This window comes from Thunnus albacares, chromosome 13, assembly GCF_914725855.1.
Source record: "Thunnus albacares chromosome 13, fThuAlb1.1, whole genome shotgun sequence".
Classification (NCBI taxonomy): domain Eukaryota; kingdom Metazoa; phylum Chordata; class Actinopteri; order Scombriformes; family Scombridae; genus Thunnus; species Thunnus albacares.
In genome coordinates, this window is record NC_058118.1 from 3,717,079 (window position 1) to 3,740,667 (window position 23,589).

General features: G+C 40.5%; 1 protein-coding gene across 4 annotated transcripts in view; it reads left to right on the plus strand.

Moving 5' to 3' along the window:
* Positions 1–23,589, plus strand: part of arhgap32b (Rho GTPase activating protein 32b) — a 108,231-nt gene that overhangs the window by 9,294 nt on the left and 75,348 nt on the right. For 2 of the 4 annotated variants that reach the window (XM_044370739.1, XM_044370740.1), the window contains exon 2: positions 21,567–21,687. In XM_044370739.1, the coding sequence (XP_044226674.1) occupies positions 21,593–21,687 (95 nt within the window). In that variant the 5' untranslated portion in view covers positions 21,567–21,592. Of the gene's footprint in view, positions 1–21,513; positions 21,688–23,589 lie in introns of those variants that run through there. The other 2 variants (XM_044370741.1, XM_044370742.1) reach the window with 1 other exon arrangement.

Sequence of the window (23,589 nt, forward strand, 5' to 3'; positions counted from 1 at the left end):
TGGCAGTACCGGAGACTTGGTGCATGAGACTACGGTGACAGATGGAGGGACCACGAGCTGTTGGAAGGCTACTCTCAGTATGTCTATGTTGTAAATTGTATTTAAACATCAGTCTATAATGAACATTGCACAATAGTTATTTGTCATTTTCCATTTCTGTTGCTCCACACCACGTCATGTTTACCCTCACCAAACCCTTCTGACATATAAATACAGAAATCAACTGTCAGCAGTCTGCAGAGTAGAGAGCATGCAGCCAAGAGTACTACTACTACTAGTACTACTACTACTACTAGTTTGCTAGTAATCTACTAGTTCACAGTGTGACGGTATTTTGAGCAAATGCACATCCTCCCTACCACTCATTCACTCTCTAAATCTGTCACTTCCCATTCTGTTACATCTGCTGACGCCTTGTTAAGCTCACAGTTCAAACAAGTCTGGCTCCTTACCAACTTTTCAAAACACACAACCTGACAACCTCGTCGTCTTTTCACAGTGATTAGCCAGGTGCCAGCTGGTGTCAAAGTAGACAGGGCTTCAACTTCTCTCTCAAACTCCTTTTTTTTTTTTTCATTTTGCACTACTTCAACACCATGATTACCCTCAGGAAGAGACTGTCCTCCCTGTTATCCCCGGTTCGAACAATTTCTCATCCCTCTCCTCTTCGTACGATGGCTGGCTTTTCTCCCCGCCTTCGAGTGTGGCCGTTCTGAAGACGTATTAACACATTTGCCTTTTAAGATGTGATGGAATGTCGTAGGAAGTAGTTCATACTGAAGTGAAACATGCTGAGACCTTTAGTAGCTCTTTGCTCATAACCTCTTTTCAAGCACAGTCAGGGAGTTTTCACTCTGAACACTTTTATTTATATAACTGCGAACAGGCTGGCTAACAAAAATACACTGCGTCAGGTTCACTTCACTCACTGAGCTTGCAATTTCTTCATCCCTAGACAGCGATGGCACTGTGTTTCATGTGCTTGAAATTCCATGTGAGTGATGTTTACAGACTGCACAGCTCCGGTTGAACAGCAGCTGATTCCGTTGTAACAACAGAGTGACAGTAGTTGGCAGCAGTCGGAGCGATTCACTTCCTTATCGTGTGGCAGATCGCATTAAACTGTCTGGTCAGTGAAGCACGTTGTGTCTCCCTCCCGTTCTTTTTGTACTCTGTCTTCCCTGTTGAAAGAACCATGAGCGTTATACGACAGGCATTTATTATTTCCTGCTTTATTCAAGACAACGTGTAATAAATAGTCTGATTAGCTTGTCTCTTCTCGGTGCGCCCGCTGAGACTTCCACACCCATTGATTGCGAACGCTTCTTCACCACTCAACAAATAGCTGAACTGCTGTCCCCGGTCTTTGCTTTTTTTTATTCAGAATGTGCGAATAGAAAAGTCTTCCGTGGGTGTTGAATAGCTCAGAATAGGGACATGTAAGTGAAAACCTACTGTCCTGTGCCTTAATTGCCTGCCTGTTGTGGCGGTTTAAATCTCTTGCCAAGAAACAAGTCTGTAAATCTGTAATTTTTCTGATTCAGGTACTATTCAGGACACAGATAACTGTTGTGAATTCCGAGCGCGTCTGAAATGTGCGCGTCCTTGATATTGTATGTACCGAGATACAAAAAGAAAACCTCCGCTTTCTTCTTCTCTGACACCTACAGGGTTTGATAAAAGGATGTTTTTCACTCACTAAGGAAGTTTGAGATTCAGTCGGTGCAATTTAAGGACAAAAGGACGAGAAAGTTGATGGATATTTACAGTTCACTCGACAGCGGTGAAGAAGAGAGGGAGATGGATTTTATTCACCGTTCTAGAGAGACTTTCCAATCAGTAATGACTGATGCAAATGCTTCATCCTGACAGCATTAGTAAGCAGTGCACACACACCATCACCCTGCAAATATTTAAGTTTTTGTAGGTTAACTTTTCTGATCTATCTTGTGAATAATAGATTTTTCTCACAAAACTAAAGGCCTTGTTATTGGAACACATTTCTGGATGAGACCAGCCACAGGAGGAGCTTTCATACTCTTTCCTACTTAAAGCTGCATTAAGGGGTTTTAGCCACAAACAGGGCAACAGAACAACAATATGCCATCAGATTATCAAGGTCTTGTGTGTGTTCTCAAATCAACAAATCAACATCGGCATCCCATTTGCTTCTTGGCTACCAAAGGAATGTAATCCCAACATTTTTTTAGCCCTGGTTTGGTCTTCCAACTGATTTCACAAACCACATCTCAGATTTTTCAGCAACTTAAATAAAGGTCTGGTGTTGTGCTCATTGATGGCTGTTTTCAAGATCGGAGAAGCAGTTGACATAAATTGCTAGCTGCCCTAGCTACATCCAGCATTTCTTTGCTGTTCAAACTCCTCTTAGCTTTACATGTTCACTTGTGTGTGTACAAAGGACAGGTTGTGTATCCAGTAGCAAGAGAAAAATGGATGGAACACAATCCACAGTCCTGCTTCTGTGCAACAATGTATTTAAAAGTAGCTGTGGAAGGCATGCACTTTATTTGACTTAACTGAGTTTGCTGAAGCCTCATATCATAACTTGCTATGATTGTGGATGTTGTCCTCCATCTCTTACTTAATGAGTGCATTTGTAGGGGATCTTCTAAAGGCCGGTATGAACAGAATGAAGGATTATAGTGAGCAAAACCTGTTTCAGTCTTCATATGGGCACCTGACAATTGTTTTAAGACAAACTTGAAAAATTGTGAACCAGCCCTTTAACTGATTCCAGCATTCACTACACGCAGCTGTTGTCGTCAACTGAAAACGAGGTCGGAGGGACTGATTGGTTCGGGAAAGCAAAACAAAAATGAGTGAACATGATGTCAGGCTGAATGAATGAAGTGAAAGGAACTGGCAATCCAGTCTGATCATCGTTTGTTACCCCCTCCTGGGGAAAATATTCGGGCCCATCTGGTTTTTCAGATGTTTGACCCTCCCCACGTGTTGTTAGTTATTTACATTGGCTTCCTGCCATTTCATGCTGGGTAGTTAGCATACAATACTAAGTATCCAGTGTAAGCTAGTGACCTGAATCGGCTGCTCACTATTTTACGTTGGTTGGAGATGGTGAGATCTGTTGGGACTCAGCCATATGGATCCACAAACCAAAACAATGAGCTGGAACTGGCTGTTGGTTCTCATTGGGATCGACTGTACAACCCATCCTTTCACAGTAAAGGAAGTCATTTCAAAGTTGATATCAAAGTTTTAATAAAAAAAAAAAAAAAAAGGTTTAGGGAGCTTTAATGACTGAATGTGGCACAAAAAGCCCAGCTTATGTTCCACACTGTTACCCTGAGGTGTAGAGCTGTTAAGTTGTCTACAGTGCCTGGCTCTGATACCCAACACCGTCCCTTGGCAGACAGACTTTGTATTCATCTAATGAAGGTGAATTGAATTAACAAGGTCACTTTCCTGACATCCAGTCTCCAGAGACTGAAGACAGTAGACTTTAGAGAAGGCATCAGATGACACGCATAAGGAGGCAGATGAAAACGCGGTGTCGGAAAAAGAATTGTAAAGGCTGCGTCACATTGATTTTTGTCTCGAGTTTGTCCTGGGACAGCGAAGTACAGACTGTCTGACTCCAGCGGGGCCGGGTGGACATGTGGACATCAATATGGCACTGCAGCCTAATGAACAGATCTGATTTACTTTTTTTTTTTTTTTTTTACAATCAGTCAGGACTATAGTTCACTTGCCAGATGAATTAACAGCTGAGAAGTCATCAGAGAGAGTAAGCCATGAGATTACACGCCGCCATTACAGTTAATGTTAAATGATATATATATCACACATGCAGCACTGTTTCATTTGCATTTGCCAGCATTTAGAAACTTTAACGCAAGATGCGGCGCACAACTTAAACCGCAGCTACAAGGGAACAACAAAAGGTGTTGTCACTGAAGGATGCTGAGCAGACTGCCTTGTCATGGCCTAATTCCTGTAAAGCTCCAAATTACCTCATGAATATGCACTACTGAAGGAATTAGGGTCAGTGCCTGTCAGTACGGTCAATATCAAGCTATGAACAAAACAACAGTATGAATGTTCAATGTGGAAGGATAACAATAACCAATAACCAAGATAATCTATGATGTGAGTTACTAAGACATTAAAAACCATTTGAAAGATCACATACGTATTTGCATTGTAACTTCAGAAAGGCACTGTGATACCTGCTGTTTCTACATAACATTAAATCTCACCCTTCTTTGATTTAATGAGGCTAATTTTATAGCCTGTCCTTCTGCCAGCATATTTCACACCGGTCTCTAATTTGAAATTGCTGCTTGTCTAGAATGGAAAGTCACAACTCCCGCAGTCTCCAGCTTTAGCGTGCTGCTCTTTTCAATAAGAAGTTTGTAAGAAAAGCTTTTTTTTTGTTTGTTTTTGTTGTTCAAACTCTTCTTAGTTTTTTCACATTAATTTTGTGAGTCTGTAAAGGATGAGCTCTGTATCTTTATTAGGACTATTTTTCTTACTCAAAAGGTCTGAGCTGTAGGTGGTCACGCTCAGCACCTATAAATTATTCATCCAGAAAAAAACTTTTAACAGAGCTTGTCCTTCATGCCTACGAAAGAGGGCATTTATTAAAAATAAGTTTTAATTATGCACAGAATCTGACAGATGTTCTAAAACTGTAATTATTCTGGGAAAAAAAAACAACACAAAATGTTTTGTATGAGTCAGAGTTAAAGTTTCAATTCATCCCTTTTAGTGATAATAATTTTCACATGTAGTAGGTTTAGAAAACATGATTATTGCCTAATGAAAGAATACTGTGAGGAGGACATGGTTTTCATCTTGGCTAGTTTCCAAATAAAAACAGGTTTTCTTATATTTTTATGGTTCAACCTCTATCAGCAGGTATTATAAATGAGATTAGAAACTCCTTAGACTGCCTTAGAAACTCAAGCTTGAACATGTTAGAGCAGCTGGTTTGAATTTATTTTATATATACGTTGTATTTTATATTTGTAATTTCTAGTATCGTCCTATTCAATGTGAAAAACACTAGAGACAACATCATTTCAGTATCTCACATCTCTCTTACATGCTGCATCTTGAAGAAGATGAGTGCATACTTTAAAAATATGCACTTGAGAAAATATTAACCTCTGATTATGAATACTGATACTCTCCTCTTAACACATAGTTACATGGCAGCAAATGGCTCATCTTCTTTGTTTGATTTCCACTTTAACTTGGTAGGTGTTGTGAAATATGCCCTGGCTCGATGCTCAAAGCAAATGTATAAATAAACATGTGTGTTACTGAAATGACTGTCTGTGAAGAAGTTTTGGTTTCACATGGAACAGACTCTCTTCTCTCTCTTCTCCAGCTCGTTGAGGATGTAGCATTTCTAGGTTTTCACAAGCAAAGCATTGTGTAGGAGAAAGCCATTGTTTTCACTGGAGAAAACAGCTGCACTCCCCCTAAACAGCTGTGCAAGTGAAATTGGCACGTAACACCTGCCAGGTCTAATACCCACAATTCAACTTTGACCTCAAAGGACGTTGACCTCTGTAGGGCATGTCCAGTGGCATTCTGGCAGACAGGAGGTGACTGCACAGGATAATGGTAACCCAGAACTTTACAACTGTATGCTTCAATCATATTGGGAATTTGTATTGACACATAGACCCCATTTACACTGAACTACTTCATGGGTCTTGGGCAGATTGGATAGCTATCTGAAACCAAAAAAAACCAAGTGTAAAGACATCTGAGAAGCGTTAAAAGACAGACTGAAATCACCAGATGTTGATCAATCGATTAATCAGTGAAGTCATTCTTGCAAACAAAAACACACAATGACTCCAGCTTCTCAAATGTCAGACTTTGTTCTTGGTCTTACATTAAAGTAAACTAAATATCTTTGGGTTTAGACTTTGGACCTTCAAGATCCATACGTAAGCTTTATTCCTCCCAAGCAGAACTGTGTCAGTAAAGGTCAATTTATACTTTACACATCCTCGTGTCTGCAGTGTCTGCCTAGTGTACGTTTTTAAAATCTGATTAAAAAAATATGTTTCGCTTTTTCAAAATTAAACATGTAAAACAATAACACAGTAAGAATTACAGAAGGACTAGTACAACTAGGGTAGACAAAGACAAAACGTATTAAAATAAAAACACATGTAGATAACGGTAAGTACAACAATTAGAGAGGTATTGGTGGGAATGTTGATGGGGAATTTGACCTATTGTAGCATAATAAAACATAATGACATGATGACATTTAGATTTACACAGAGGCACAGTAAGTCTGGTTGAGAAGTGTTTTTCATATGATTAATAAAAGTCTGCCATATGTTTCAGAACATTTTACTCGTGTTTCTCAACCAACATGCATTTTTTTCTAGTGTTACTCATGTTTTGGCAGTAATCAATATGATTTCTGTAAGGTTAACAGCATTTCCATGATGACTACCCAGCAGGCCAATTTCAGGATCCACTGGGAAATAAATCTCATGGATTTGTGATAAAACATTACATCTGCTAAAAGATTCCCTTTCACTTGAATTAGAAAGTGTGTCCATGCATTTGACTGGTAGTGTATTTTGGGGTAAGACCAGGTGGAATGGAGGGATGTACCTTCCTCTGTACACAGAGTGATGTAAAGCAAGGCAGTACCTTGAATTCAGACTACGTGTTACCCCATCTCTGCACTCAATAACTTCTCATCCAGATTTATTCTCAAATCTCTCTCCCATCTTGTCCTAGATAATCTGACTCAGGTTGACAGGACAGAAGAGCTTTATACACTCTAGAAATAGCTTTATAGAATGGTTGATCAGAGTCACAAAGGTGTTCCACCCAGTTTTAAAGCTGACTCTGACAGAGGCTCTCAATTGTTGATAGCTGAGAAAAACCTTATCAGTCAAACTATAATTCTATTTGCTCAAAAGACATAAATGTTCCTCTCTGGTAGCAGTGTTCCAGATGATACCTTTTTATCGGATCAAATTCTGAAGTTCCTATTCTGGAAAATCTTTGGAAGAAGTCTATTTACCTCAGCAGGTGTCTGAGGGTTCCAAACATTTCCTGGAGTACAACATGTGTGGACTCTATTCATTAATAAATGATTTGATTTTTAGAAGCCATTCTGATTAATTTGGGGTCCTGTTTGTATAAAATATCGATCGGGGTCAACATCTCAATGTCACGCCAGGAGGAGCAGGAAACCTTATTAAACATCTGTACCAGACATCTGGACTGGGCTTCCCAGTAAAGAGATTTGATCATAGTTTAAGGTTGGTCTCGTCAGGCTGACTCTGGCTGTTGTAAAATGCCAGATAAGCATCTGAGATGTTTGTACGCTGTTTATCGTTCATGTCATTAGTAAATCCATACAAATGAACTGTCTGAGATTAATGGACTAAAGCATGCACCTGGTGCAAACTATGTGTTTTATAGTTTCTGGTGTGAAAGCCTGGTCAGTGATGCACTTTTGCTGACAGAGAGTGGCACCGGCAAGCCATCCTGCCTCATTAATCAGAGCAGGAGGGAAGGTAATGAAGACAAGACATGCAGGGGAGCATCCAATCAGCAAGCAATGGGTTCGTACAAGCATGCCTTCCTGTTGTTGCAAACGCTGTCAAAGATAATTGACAGGGGAGATGGCACACTCGGACAGAGGATTAGTTTCAGGTGGACCTGTCTGCATTTTCCCGCACAGCTTTCCAGCAGATTTATGTCGAAGGATCCCTGATAAATCACTTATTTATTTGTGTTTGTCACAGTGAGTCAGCATGTGGCGCTGGGGGCAGGGTGAAGCCCTGTCCTCCACACAGTGGCGGTGACACGTCTCAGCAAAACACTTCTCGCTCAGGCAGAATCATTCTGTGGCAGGCCTTTGCACAGATGCACTGCAGAGGCCATAAAGAGAGAAAATATGAAGCCCCGGCTTCAATGAAGTTAGCGCTCCTCTCTCACAGTCCTTATCTGCTTTGTTTCTGGAGTGCCAAGTTATTATAATGTACAGCTGCTGCCAAGTCAACATCGCAATTAAAATAATAGTTTCCAGTAAAGCCACTGAGTGGATGTAGGATGATAAGTCTGTCTGAATAATTAAAACTGCGGATACAAAAACAGCTCTGGTATTTCTACTATTCCACTCAAATGAGCTTACAACCATGAACAGGCCTCCTGAAGAACTGAGTGACTTGTTAACATGGAGTTACAATTTGTAGGCTTGGCTTTGCTGGTGCTGCTCTCCATTTATTTGATGGTTTGCTCCGCAAGATTCATAGAACTGCTTTTGATAAAACTTTCTGCTTGTTCTCAGTGTTTTCACACAGTTTTACATGAATTGTCATGAGTCTAAATTATGCTATTTACTCTGTGTTGTGTTAACTGTTCTGACCCCAGTAAGGCTTCACGTGTCTTCACATGAGCCTGGATTGTTTCCTGTTGAACTTCTGTGACTGGACACCTGATGGTCAAGCTGGGACTGGGGACACATAGTAAATTGGCTCAGGGATGAAATTGCTTGATGTATTTACTATGCATGTACTTGTGTAAAAAAACCCAAACATTTTAAATGAAAAATCCCTCAAGAGGATTGGCAGGGTGGCTCAGAAGTGGAACAGCACAGAGAAAATCCTCTCAGCTCTGCTGATGGACAAACTGTCCGTTCCAACAGCTTTCAGTCACCATGTGGCAGTATCAAAAATATTACAACGCTGTATATTCTCAGTGTTGATTTAACACTATACGAATGATAAAATCTACATCTACAAATGCTCTGTTTTGGTTTAGAGGAAGTTTTTGCTTACATGCTCATTTAGATGTTAAATTCTCACGTATCCAGAAGTTGCAAGATGACACTGCTCACTGCAGTTTACAGTCAACAGTGTCCTGCTCGTTATTGCACTTGCCTCTAGTGATCAACACAGGCTGTCAGCATATTTTACATGGAGTATTGCTCTTTGGTTTGTCATACCATTTTCATATGTCATCGTGTGCACACACAAAACAAAACCTGACTGCTGTGAATATCCAGATCGTGCAATTAGCTCAGTTCAGATATTTCCAAAGCTTGCGCTGTCCCAACATCTCCAGTAACCTGAGTTTAGTTTTTTTTTTTAAGGATGTTTTAAATAGTTGTTCAAGTCTTGTAGGATCTGTGATAGTCTACAGGCTAACAGGTAATGAGAACATAACAGAAATGGATGTATTTTGTTAACCTTGTTCTCTTGGATTCACAGACCACTGTAATTCAGGCCCTGTTACTATTTATTTTAATAAGAAGGAGATTTTGCTGTTGCCTCAAAAACATGTTTCATTTTTCCACAGCCACTTGCCAAGCTGATCCTTTTTCAAACACACCACTTTGTATCCGCTTCATCGTGTGACTTATGTGCATGTGAAGAATCAAAACAGTGCAAGCAGCCAGACAAAGGAGTTTACGTGGCAAGTTACTTCAGAAGACTGACCCAGCTCCACATTCTCACCTTTTTATTGGATTATCTTCTCTGATGATTCACTAAGCGTGGTCGCCCCGTGGTGTGCTGTTGTGAGTGGGTACCTTATCAGATTTTAGCCTGCTAATTACCAAGTTTTATTACCCTGCTGTACTCAAGAGCTTCTGAATCAGCTTCAAGGTCATTCACCGCTTGTATGTGTGCCTCTGTATTTTTGCCTTTTGAGTGCATTTGATCCTGTTTACTTACATTTTCTAGAAGGCCGAGTGGCTTTTCATCTTAAAGATTTTCTCTCTTTCCAGTCTTGTATTCTTTCAGGTCAAGATACAGTTTGTAAAAAAGGATAGGATCTGTTTTGAGGCTGTTACTGCATACTTTTATGGGTGTGTTGAGAGATTGCAGATGTCTACTGCACACAAAATAACATTTTAATGAACTCAACCCAAAGCCTTGATTCACAGTAGGGTGCTCTCACGGATCTAACAGTCACTCAAATGAAGCCAGTCTCATTTTTTAAATTATTGATTAATCTGCAGATTGTTTTCTCAATTAATGGTTTGGTCTATAATATGTTAAAAAATAATAAAAAAAAAAAAATAATTTGCTTGTTTTGTCTGACAAACAGTCCAGAACCAAAAGATATTAAATCAACTGTTTTATATGTTAAAGGAAGAAAGCAAATTCTCACATTTAAAGGTGCAGTGTGTAGAATTTAGTGGCATCTGACTTGGCAGAAATGGAATATAATATTAATAAGTATGTTTTAATTAGTGTATAATCACCTGAAAATAAGAATCATTGTGGTAATTACCTTTTAGAATGAGCCCTTTATATCTACATAGGGAGAAGCTCCTCTTCCATGGAGGCCGCCATTTTGCACCGCCATGTTTCTACAGTAGCCCAGAATGGACAAACCAAACACTGGCTCTGGAGAGAGGACCTTTTGCGTTTTACGGCCGCCGTAGGTTCTCCGACATGTTTGGAAGGGGGTGGGGAGGTTATTCAGCTTGTTGCAATCTGTAACCTCACCGCTAGATACCACTTAACCCTACACACTGCACCTTTAAGAAGCTGGAACCAGAGAATACTCGGCATTTTTGCTTAAAATGTTGCCTAATTATTGAAACGATAAATTCACCACCAAGTTGCAGATTCATTTTCTGTCAGCCGACTTAATCGATTAATCAACTAATCATTGCAGCTCTAATTAAAAGGTTAATCAAATTCCTCCCAGTTTTCCCTGTTGGTGGTTTGATAATCCACAATATGCTTTACAGTGGGCAGGGTGCAAAATTAGCACCAGCCGTCAGCCAAATACTGTTAAAATATGCAAGTTGTTGGTAGATTCACTCACCAGCCAAAAAAACAAAGGTAATTTATTGAGCGGCTGGTAAAATTTGAACATTCACTAGCCATTTGGTGGACCAAAAAAATAATTTAGCACCCTGACAGTGGGCGTTGTGTACGTCATGTAGTCTAATTTAGAGCATGGTTATGTGCCTCAGTTTAATGAATATATTGGTGGATTTAACTAGTCCTCTTTCAAAGCGTTTTTTCTGCTGTCAGAGCCAAATGAATTCAGGCTCTATCTTATACACCAGTACTGAAATGTTCATGCTAGACTTGTTTTTCTCTGTGTTTTGCTGGCAGCCTCTCATGTTCTGCTGCCTGTGAGATTAGCTTTCCTGATGCTAACCCAAATGCAGTCTAGTTTGTCAAATCCTCTGCTTCATCCCCTGAGACCCAACCACATGCCAGTGTATTAAACAGGCTTCTATGACTAACCAGGCTTTCAAACCAAGCGCACAAGCATGGCATTGCACCGAGGAGGGCCATTGTTTTCAAAGCAGAAAGCGGCTATGCTTTTCTACACATCTGCACAAGTGATAGTTGAGATTTTCCACCAGGTTCTTCGCTCTAACTAAATTCAACTTAACCTTGCATGAACTATCCTCTTTGTTGTTTCTGGTGTGAACGTCCGGTAAGAACAAAATAATGAGCGGGAGAAGGACTAAGTCTAGAGGATCAACTTTCAGCTGAGTCAAATGTACCTGTAAGCTTTGTCTGGACGGTAGTTTATCAGTTAGACTTTTGTCAGAATTGAAATTCCCAACATGGATTTTAAGTTTCTTTTGCTTTTCCCATTTTTTAAAGACTTTTTAAATATGAGAATAACAGTTATTTTACGTTAACTCATTTCCAGTTGATAAGTAGATAGTCTTTATTGTACAAGGAAGTCACATACACATTCATGCCCCCTCATAGGGCTGTGTGATATGACGATGTGTATATCATATAACGATAGAAAAACATCTATCGTTTCATATTATGCTCTATCATTTATTTTGTTGTGTCACAAACCACACTCTTTACGGCAATATTTTTTGTCTTTTGGACGAAGGTTTGCGTTCTACTGCGCGGCGTGAATGCAGGCGGGAAATCTGCACGAAGGCAACACAAACAAACACGGTGAGAGTGAACGTGACACAGAACGAGATAATTCCAAACAGGATAACAAGTCCGACCAGCCTTTTTACCTTTTTATATTTTATACATTAATATTTTATAATTTGTCACGTGCTTCATTGAAAATTTGCACAAAGGTTCTAAATAAAAGGAGAAAAATAATCAAATATCATATTTATTTGTTGAGTATATCATTCAAAATGGGCCTTTCCACATGGTCATTCTGTATAAACTATTTATTAATGCAATTTACTATTATTTATTTATTTATATTTACCCCCCAAATCAAAACTAATTATTATTTTCATATTGTCGCTGATATCTGTCAGTTAAGTTCAGCTTCTTGCTTCCCTTTTTTTTCTCCTTCAAGCACAATTAATGTATATTTGCATTACAAAATATTGTTGATTGTTGTTTTCAAACTATAATGTTAACATAATGTTTGTACTACCTTGTACAATGTGCTTTGACAATACTGTACTTCAGTATGGTCATGTCAGTAACGCCTCTTTGAATTGAATTGAATTGAATTTACAGAAAATGTGCTACATCGTGATATGTATCATTATCTGGATATGAAATGACCTATATCGGGTTATGAGATTTTGGTCATATGGCGCAGCCCTACCCCCACACACTGTGTATCCCCACACATATTTACATACACATGTGCACACGCAGAAGGGACAAACTAATGCCCAAGCGGGCCTTCCTCCATGTTAAAGTCCTGTGTGTGTGCAGCCAGACAGAAGCAATATGAAGAGCGTTGGAGAGAGAATGTCATTTGCTATGATGAGTGCTATGTGTGTGATGACTCTGCTGTTGAGGTCTGAGAGGCAGGTGTAGGGAGGTTAATGATTTTGGAGTAGGTATGTCTGATCTGATACTATAGTCTGTTTTTTTTTCTGGAAACAGTGAGCACGGTGAAGCAGGGGGAAGAGTAAAGCGGGATGTTTTCTGCTTTTGTAAAGCAACAACAGGAGGTGGAGGAGCAACAGAGTGCTCTGAGTTTACAGGAGACATGGAGTCTTCCCTGATGTCTTTTATGGATATCAGTGGTGTGTTAGTCCATGATACTTAAAGTTGTAATGCTACTTGTGATAGGTGTGACATCCTGATATGAAAAATGATTGGAGGGTGAATGGAACACGTGATACTTTATTCAAGCGGGTGTCAGAATGTCTTGTGTGTCTCATATGGGAGCGGCCTCTGTCCTCTATGAAGAGACATTATAAAGGTTGTTAATATACACTCTCCACATTTCAATGTCATCTCTCTCACCTTGAGGATTTTTGCTTCACCTCTAAAGGCTTACATTTGTAATGAGCTAGTCAAACATATCATTTATTTCATCCAATCTTCAATTCTCTTCTCTTTTTCTTTCCCAAGTCATTTCAGTAGTTTCTGCTCCAGGTCACACTTCCTCACTTCCTCGTGACTGATGTGTCATGAACAGTAAAAAAAAAAAAGCTGTAGGTGGAATTGCCCAGTCACACATTTTCATGCTAGATGGAGCATAGCATACTGTGTGTCCAATCACAGAGGTGGACTGACATGTTTTCCTTTAGCTTTCTTATGTTCACTAGTATTTCACTACTTAAGATGTTGTGGTTTGATTCCCAGTCGCTGTATGAGCGGAGGTTCATTTTCTTGCTCAAGGACACTTTGACAGAACAGATGGTTTTCTCAAGGATCCAACCTGTAACCTTTGAGTTTTGTTGAACAGTCTGTAATCAGCAGGCGACCAGATACTTGCTGTACTGCTGCATCGCACAAAGACAACTGCTCGGATAGAGAATACAATGGGTAAGACTGCAAGTACATTCATTAGCAAACATCAATCTGAATGCTGCCAACTTTCTATGAAATTCTACCTTTTAAAATGGTTGTATGATAACTCTACTAACTGTAGCAAACAACATTTCTCCACATTCTTTAGCTTGTATATTGTCGCTCACTGTAGCAGAAGGGTTCAAGGTTGCTGCAAATGTTGAAGAGGCTACAGAGCACAGGATTTGACACAATTAGAGGGATAATGAGCGTTGCTCTAGTCTCATTAAAAAAAAAAACACCGGGTCAGTGTAAATGTCAAGGTCTGAAAGAGGCGTGGTAAAATGAACAGAGTCAGAATAACCACCGAGGATGTTTCCACGCTGCTTAAATAAAATTCAATCCAAAAATGTGTTTCTCCAAGTGATTTAAAAGAAAACATGGAGGAAGGAGCTTGACATTACTCATCCAACATGTAGCTTATAGTAGGGGTTATTTTACAACCCTTTCTCTAGTGTGCTGCCAGCTAATACGTAAGATAATGAAATGTAATCGTCAGATGAGTGTGTAAGATTTGCAGAGATGTGTGTAAGATCTATTTTATCTTGTCCAATTCTGCAATATGAACTTAATGCAGATGAGGTAAGTTTTATTCTGAAATAGAACTGTGAATAATAATACAGTAATGCAGTTTTAATGTGACTTATTTTTACTTAATTATGTGTAATTGCCTTTAAAACAAGTATTTGTTCCATCTGCCATGGATTATGAATACTCAGTTATTGTAGATGAATAAGTGATAATAAATGTATGTCAGTCTACTTCTAAATAATTCTAGTTATTTTAACAGTCTGAATTTTCCTTGTTTTAGCCATCATCATCATCATCATCATCATCATCATTTTCTCACTGCAATAGTGCCAACCTACCCACAGTTTCTGATTATCTGCTTCAACTTGAATCTATAATGCTGCAATATGTTATTTAAAGTAGCGTTAGCTAGAAGGCTAAGGTACTCTGATTACTGCTGACATCAGTAGGAACTGTTGATGTGGAAAAAGTTCACATCTGCTAGTTCAATATGAGATATTATTTGTGTGCTCTGATATCTGTCATCTGACATCATCAAATTGTCATGGGATCAGAAATGTCAGCGTTCAAGGAATTAGCTGTGAGGATAATCACTAATACACTCAGTCATTCTTAGTAGTTCTTAAAGCCCTTTTTTTTTCATATTGCCAGCTATGATATGGAAGCAGCAGAGGAACTAAGGAAGCGTTATACACAGCAAAGCTTTTCACAGCTGTTTTAAACAACTGCAGTGTGTTACTGTGATGAAAAGATGAGCATAATCACTGTTTTTGGAGTTGACAGTGTAATGGAGAGAGGTGGACACATGAAGAAGAAACCCTAAATATAATTTTGACACCGTCACAACCGAATGTCAGTGCCTCTCAGAGCACTGTGAGCCACAGAGGGAGTCTGCATGCTGCTCCGGTTGTCGTTCTTTCAGGTGGTAAATTAAGTTTGTAATGGAGAAGCACCGAGGTGATTTGAAGCCCTCTTGATATTTCATCAGGACACGCTTTTACAAATTGCTTCTCTGCTGTCCGTATTAGAAACCATGAAACGTCTACATACTGCTGACATTCAGCCAGGCAGCCACACACACTGGAGAGCAACTCCAAGGAAAGTTGAACGCTGTTGTTGGTGCTCCACCAACTGTCCCACAAGTGCCCAGGTGACGTCATCAGCTACTTTGCATATCAATAGCTTTTAGGTTTGAATAGTCGGTGCTTTCAAATGAGGGAGAGGGGTTACACTGGAGAGGCTGTGGTCATCAGACTTTCTTTGCACGTTTGAGCTTAACATTTAACAACAGGAGACTGATTTCAACAGGAACACTACCACATTGTGGTGTAGGATCTGACATCACCTCTGCAGTGCACCTTTGATAATAATTGAAAAAAGTGAGTTGCTTCAAACAGAGAACCCTTTATATAATGTTTGCCCACAAACCAGACCTGCTGAGCTCCTGTGTAGTGTTTTTGTTACTCCAGCTGTTTGACTCATTTAAAGCTCATTGTCATACGTACGTATAGAAATGCTCTTCTTTCTGATTTATCTCCAACCAACTTCCCAACAAAAAGAAATCAAATTATCTAAATCTGTTTTAAGATCAACTTTTTTTTTTAGTATTTGTCATGTTGAACTGTCAACACTCACTAAGGTGGTCTACCACTACTGTTATTGTGAATCACTTGCAGGAGGTGTTCATTTACTATCTGTAGCTTTACGCAACATTAGCTTACTGCAGCAAAAGAATAGAAAACAATCAGGCTCTCACTGCTACAATGTCGTACAAGTAATTGGATGACTGCTGGAATATAGTGATGAATAAGGCAGTATTAAACACTGAAAATTCAGGTCACGCAGGCCGTCACAACTGACTGACTGTAGCGGATGCACTGCTTTGTCTTTGACAAACAAGTAGCACAAATTGCCTAATAGCTGCACGGTTAAGACAACAACTTATTGGTCGGTTGTTTTTCTGCTCTTGCTTCTGAGTAGTTCATCTGAACGGACATAAATGTAGAAGGAAAGTCCCCAAATGATCAAAAGTGATGGTGAAGTTCAACAGTAAAGCACAGCACATTGCAGTTAAATGAGTCAATTAGTCTGATGAATTGTAAATCATATCTTTGATCATTTTCACTAATAGTGATCATTTGTCCAGTGCCAATAGAAGGCCGAACACAGCGAATACCTACGTTTTAGACTCATGGTAATGACGGCAGGAATTAAGAAAGGTCACAAACCCTGGTCACACACCATCTGTTGTTTTGGTCTAGTGACATGCCTCCATCTCAAATTGTTTTTGCTTCAGTCATTAGGGAATTAAACCAAAGATGCCGGAATGACGACTACTCCCCTCTAATACTGAAATGAAAAACATCCCTCGCAGACATTAGGCCTTAGCATGCGTGTCAGTATCCTCTCTTTAAATCTTAGCTGCTGTGTCTTAAACTGGAAGAGGTCATGTAGGTGAACTTTTCCTTCCTAGTATTGATTTCACATAGAAGGACCTGTGTGCATTTACACGGCTCGCTCCAGTACTTCACAGGAAGCACAAGATTTATGCCGCTGGGAGAGAAAGTGCAGCAAAAGCAGTGAGAACTGACACGTTTAGTCTTAATCATTTGACAAAACGTTACGTTAGTCTAGTTTTTGTCAGTGAAATCTTGGTCTTGTTTTCGTTGTGCATTCTGAGGCTGCAGCTGTCGCCATCTTTGTTGTGTACAGTTAACATGGTTGTCTTTCTCATCTATTGGGAGGTTAGTGGAGAAGGCATTGATTACTGGTTCATACACACTATGTGACTTTGCTGTGCAATAATACAATAAGCTCAGTATATCCGGTTGTTATTCCTAAACTCTAGTGGTTTGAACAGAGCTGCTCACTCACTGAAGGTGACACCAGCATACAGGATGGCTCTTGATGAAGTTAACGTTAGCTTACATTTTTTAATAAATGTCAACATGCCTGCTTGTGTTCGTGGTTTGTTGACGCCTGCTTCTCGACTGTTTTTCAGTGGGATTGTTGCTTTTCTCCTTCCGAGAACTGATAACGTCAGCTTATTACTGATGTTATTGAAATTTCTGATGCTTCTTATTAATGCAACAAGTCAAGCAGCAACTTGTGAAGAGTAGACAGTTTCGGGCAGCAGAGGAAGATTTCACAGATGCATGCAGGTGATTGAATTAGCTTTTGTATTAGAACAGTAATTATTTTTTTATCCATTCATTAAATTTATATTTTGTTGACAAAAAAATGTAATACACTTTCTCATAGTTACTTTTTATTTGGTTTTAGTCTCGTTTTTGTCTTGAAAAAAAGGTTGTCAATGAATATTTTTCATTATAGTTCTTGTTGATGAAGTTAACACCGCTTGAGTTTGCTAACTGGAGATGCTCATAATGTGTTAGCTGGTTACTTGGCATCATTTCCACTGAAGCACACAAATACTACAGGACACATTGATGTGAAACAGCTACTAAACATGCAATAATCCAACATTCATTTGAAAGAAAACTTAGTCTTTGGTTTAAATCTAAAGTTTAAATCTTCCTGGCTCACACCATGATCTTACATTCTGATTAGAACAACTTTCCTGATGAAAATGAAGGATGTTTACTGCGTAGAGACTATTCAGTCTTGATTTTTAATCTCTTCGGTGCCGAGGCTCTGTCCTCTCTCAAGGTCGGCCATCTTACGGGTTTGTGCTGCATCAGGTATTTGTGGGAAGCTCAGCCTGCTTTGCCCTGCCTGCCTGCCTGCCTGCCTGCCTGCCTGGCATACACAAACTCACTTCCTCTTTTGACTAATGCTCACACTTCATTCCCCTCTCCACACAATAACAAAAGAGATGTGTATTTTCACGCCCACAGCATATGCACACAGGCTCTCCCTCACAAAGACACACTGTTAACGTCAGAAGGCTTGAGCTCATGTCTTTCCTGTGTGACACGGGAGCTATTTACGGGTTATTTAAGAGCAAGAGTTTACAGTAGCCCGGGACATGAGATGAATTTCAACATGTAGCCTGTGTCAGTGTCCACAAGTCACACTGCCTTTATGCTCACGTCACTCTGCTCGCTTGCCCGTAGCGGTCCGTATCACCATGCGCTGCAGCTGTCTGGTCAATACTGCGCCGGTTTAAATAGATGAGATCTCGCACTGAGCACGTTTAGAGCCGCAGAAGTTCTTTCCATCTAGACTCACAAGATGCCTGGATGTTCTAATACCATGGATGATCATAGGTCAAAAACAAGGTGACGCATGAGTTTCTGATTGGTCCATAGAGAAGCTTAATCACTTGTGATTCAGACTGTTGCCTTGTTATTTTTAGAACAAAGATCTGTGAATCACTTCGAGTGAAAAACTTTTAAGATGTCAAATGAATTTCAGCATTTAGAGGAATTCCTGGTGCAGTAGAAGAACAATTATTTTACAATAGATTCATTGTATTTTCTGTATTAAACGTCTCATATCTACATCTAGTCAATTCAGTTTAATTTTATTTGTATAGCCCGATATCACAAATCACAATTTTCCCTCATGCGGCCTTACAATCCGTACAGCAATAGAGCATCCTCCTGTAGTATTCTAGATAGTATGTGTGATGCTTTCTTGGCTAAATTGCAGACCACAGAGAGCCCAGGGGATTATGTATGCCCAGCAAGTCTCCCTCAGATGTAGAAGCAGCTGCTTCACTGTGGCCTGTGAGGATCCTCTCCTCCCACGCTTCCTCCTCCTGTGGCCCCCCCCCCCCAACCTTCCCTCCACATCTCTCTCCTCTCGGCGTCATCCTCCCAGGATTACAGCGCATAGTCATTGACTGCCACGGAAAAAACGGGATGTACGGGCTCCGCTCTCCTCCCCTTATTTTATTGGGTCATTCCTGCTGTTGTTCCTCTTCCTGTCGTCTATTTTCGTCGGCTGAAAACGTCGGGAGGTTGTCATGTGGTGGGTGGTGTTATCACAGTAATACCTGAGAGGACGTTCTTTGCTGTGATTATGATCCTGTCTGTTAAGAGAGGAGTGCTGTTGATGATTTTTGAGTAACCTTACCCCTTAATCACAGTAAATGTGATTTTTAAACAGCGGCTAGCAACACATGTTCAGTGTGGTCAGCAGAGAACTGATTAACCCCCCCCACCCCCCAACAAAGCATTTTGAAAGTGTCACTTTGGGCTTGAGGAAGTTTTCACTATTTTTTGACACTTGACAGACTAAAAGATGAATCAAATAATCAAGAAAAGACTCTGCAGTTTAATGAAAATAATCATCAGCTGCAGCCCTTCTGCACTTCAGTGCTACATGCTGATACAAACGCAGACCAATCTTGAGCAATGTTTTTTATCTTCATGATAAACTAAGTACATATAATTAGATCTGTGGGAATAATGGCGTACAAGGAAAACACACAAACCTGTAATCATGGTTTTATATTGTCAGTTAGTGCAGACTCACTATTGGTGGAGGTAATGGTGTAACGTGATAATAATGGAGATGTATTTTCAGTAATGTTGTATTTCATTACCTGCTGCCATTCTTACCCAAACATGATGTGTTGATCTTTGACCTGAGCACGTTTTGCTCTTCAGAGGATGAAAAATAGTTTTGGAAAGGTTCAACACAGCACAGAAATGATAAGTGAGACTCTTGAAAGGTTAAGATAATGAAGACATCTAGTTGTCTGAGACACAGATCACTCTTTAACTGTTAGCTTGTCTTTTTCTTCTATCAAAGTGTGTTCTCAATACGTTCTTGGAAACTGACTTTTGGGGGCAAAGCGTTGTGATTTTATTGGTGCTCACATCATATCTGACCTACATGGTTTGTTTGTGGGTGGAAAAAAAAAAAAGAACATGCTTTTAAAGCGGGACCAGTATATCAGTCAGCTGATATTATCGGCTGACATTGGCCTATCACAGACATATCGGTGTATATGTTGTCTGATATGTGCTGATATTCTTTTCATTTTTTAAGTTCTATAGGCAGCATTTTATGTATATTTGATCCTTTTTCTTAATTCAAGTTTAAAATATACGTATAATTGTTTTTTTTGTTTTGTTTTTTTATTTGTAGTTATTTATAATTATTAAATTCAACTGTTTTGGTGCACTGATGTCATTTTATACAATAAAGTTTATAGTTGAACTGTAAAAAGTCATCCCTCCGTTACATATCTTTGTCACAAGTGTTTGATAATCACATTTGAGGGATCATTGCAAAAACTGTGTGTTTATGTATATATTCTGTAGAAATAAGATTATCGGCCTATATATCAGTTGGAATTTTTTTACTGCCTAATATTGGTATCAGTATCGGTCGGGCCCTACTTGCTCTCCAAGCCTTTGTAGTACTGGGACAAGGTTCACTGGCTTACTGCTATAGTGTAACTAGAATTTGCTGATGAAAAGCTATTCCGGGAACATACTGTAGTGCTTCTTGGTTGTCAGAGTGTTCTCAAGGCTGTTGTTGTGTTTGCAGAAATCTTACTGTAAGTTTTATATTGCACAACAAACTTGTGTTCATAAGATTGCATTCCAGATACTGGTGTGGTTCTTGCCGGGGGAATAATTGTGATTGGACAGTTCATTATACTTGAAAGTGGAATTGTGTTTCTTGTTGTGTGAAAGCTGTCAGTGAATGTCTGCACACAACAGTATTATTTCTATATATTTATACATGCATACATGCATACATACATATTTTTAAAGTAGAAATGGATTGGCTGAAAGATTTAGGTTTGACCACTGAGGTTCAGAGTTGAAGATAGACCTCAGTCACCGCAGGATACCAGAGCTGCCAATGTTGGTGTTTGACTGTTGATTCACACTGGAATGTGTGTGACAGAAAGTCCATGTGTTAACACTGAAGTGAAATCATGCTTTGCAAAGCTCCATAAGCATGACTTATTTGATCTACAGACTCCACGCACAATTAATGATTTTTTTTTTTCTCTCTCTCACCCCACCCCACCCCTTACCCTGTTCTCTCATCCTGCTCCCATGCCAATCTTCCTGCTCACTTTCCTTTTTTTTTCTCCCTTTTTTGCCACATGTCTTTTTCACAGTCTTGTCTCCTCTCATTATTCTGCACATTCCTCTCTCCCTCTGCTTTTCCCCCCGTCATCCTCCCTCTTGCTTCTACATGTGATTTCTTTTATCTCATTCTTCCTTCTCCCTCCTGATCTACCTCTTCACATCCTCCCCCTCCCCTCCCTCCCTCCCACCCTCTCTCTCTCTCTCTCCCTCTCCCTCCCTCCCTCCCTCCCTCCCTCCCTCTCCGCTTCTCTGGCAGGCTGCTCATTGCAGTGAGTCAGTATCATGGAGGCAGGCAGCGGGGCTGCCGCAGCGGTGGGGAGTGCAGCACTAGGACTGCTGGGAGCCGCAGCTACGTCCAGCCATGACATCTTGGACAGGTAAGAGCACAGGAAAAGGCCAGCGCAAACCCCCAGGATCAGACTCCCCCAAACATTTTACATCACAGTGAGGAGGGAAGCAAGAGTGTGTGTGTGTATGTGTGTGTGTGTAGAGAGGGACCACACCTTAGGTTGTGGTTTTTTTGAGCATGCTAGTTTGTTTATAGTCAGAGTAGGGGGCATGGAGTGTGTTAGAGTGTGTGTGTGCGCGTGCGTACTCACACAAAAATCTTATGCTCTCTGTACATGTGTGTCTTCCTCTGTATCATTACACTCACTGTAATGTACTCAAATGCTCAGCCTTTGACAGTTGCAGAATATGGTTTGTGCTTGTAGCCGTGCCAGGTTGTATGAGTGTGCATGTGTGTGCGCGTGCATGTGCTGGAGTGTGTGTTGATGATAGAAGGGGGGTGTTACTTGGCTGCTTCTATGCCTCAAGGAGAAATGACAGCAGGGTATGCGCATGTAGGGGAGGAGGGGGAGGCAACGCTTGACGTGCCTGAGTGCTATAGCTGTGCTGATAGGGTGAGTTTGCACAGTCACCATCCCACCCCCTATTTAACCCCCACCCACACCCCGTCAACCCATAGCAACTAGGCGACAGCCATCACTAACCATCACCGCTGGAAACCCCTCATTCAGATTTCCTTTATTGATGGTAGCCAGTCAACTCCCAGCTCCAACCACCACTGCCGAGCGTATCGGCTTTCAGCAAGTTACGTCATCGCTACAGCTGTACACCCACACCCACATGCCCGTGCACTGTCATCATACACACACCCTCAAGCATGTACATTCACAAAAACACATATAGACATCGCTGTCACTGATAAACGTACACACATTAATCTTTGTTGTAAGGGGTTTCTCTGCATGTTTCCCCCGTGCATGGCGAGCTCTCTCACCACCTAGCAGGCACTGTTGGGATATCACTTATCTCCTCTATGTTACACTCTTTGCCAATGAGGTATAACTAATCTCCTACACGTCCTGGGGATCTCCTTTTGACACATAATGTACAATCAGAGATGGAAATGAAGGCTGTTGCAGTGACTCATTGACTCACTTACTATTTCTGTTAGTCACCACGCTGATTCTCACTGGTGAGGATACATTTTCACCAGGCCTCTTCCCATGTCATCCAACCAGGTAGCCAATGGTTTCTCTGCTTACATTATTGCTTAGGAGCATGATGCAGGTTTATTCTCACTGCTGGATTAGTGTATGTGTGTGTGTGTACACTACATCTGTCCGTTTTTTGCAAATGTGTACCGCTGTCTCTATATTATCTTTTTTTTGGGAAGGGTGGCTTACAGTTAAGGCTGCTCAGCCCCTCCACTTGCCCCTTGCACAACGCCCCTCCAGTCCCGAACTGGGTCTAAATCCTGCACCGGGGTTACCATGGCAGCAGCAGCTTAGCATACATTAGACAGTGGTCCAACATTACTACTGAGAGTGAGTGAGTGAAAAGAAGAGAAAGGAGAAAATAAGAAAGACAGGGTGAAGAGATAGATGAAGAGAAGAGGAACCAAGTGGAAAAAGGAAACAAGGTCTTTCTCTTTTCAATGAAAGCATCGTATGATCATTGTTACATACTGTATACATATTAGGATGCGTGTGCTCAGTCTGCTTATTGCAGCAGATTATTTGTTTTATCAGAGACAACAGGGAGGGGCGCTTGGCTGGGGTTAGCGCATTATAAAAGTTGTCCGGTGAATCCTGGTGGACGGGTGGATCAGAGGATCAGCGGCCAGGACTGAGGAGGGTGGATTGGGGACACACAGTCCCCGCAGGAGGTGACATAGAGAAAGAGAGTGGAAAAGCTGTAAAATTGTATGCCGTTTGTGATTCCCTAATTCAGTTAGATAGGTGAGCAGACAGCAGAGCAGTGCCCTGTAGAAG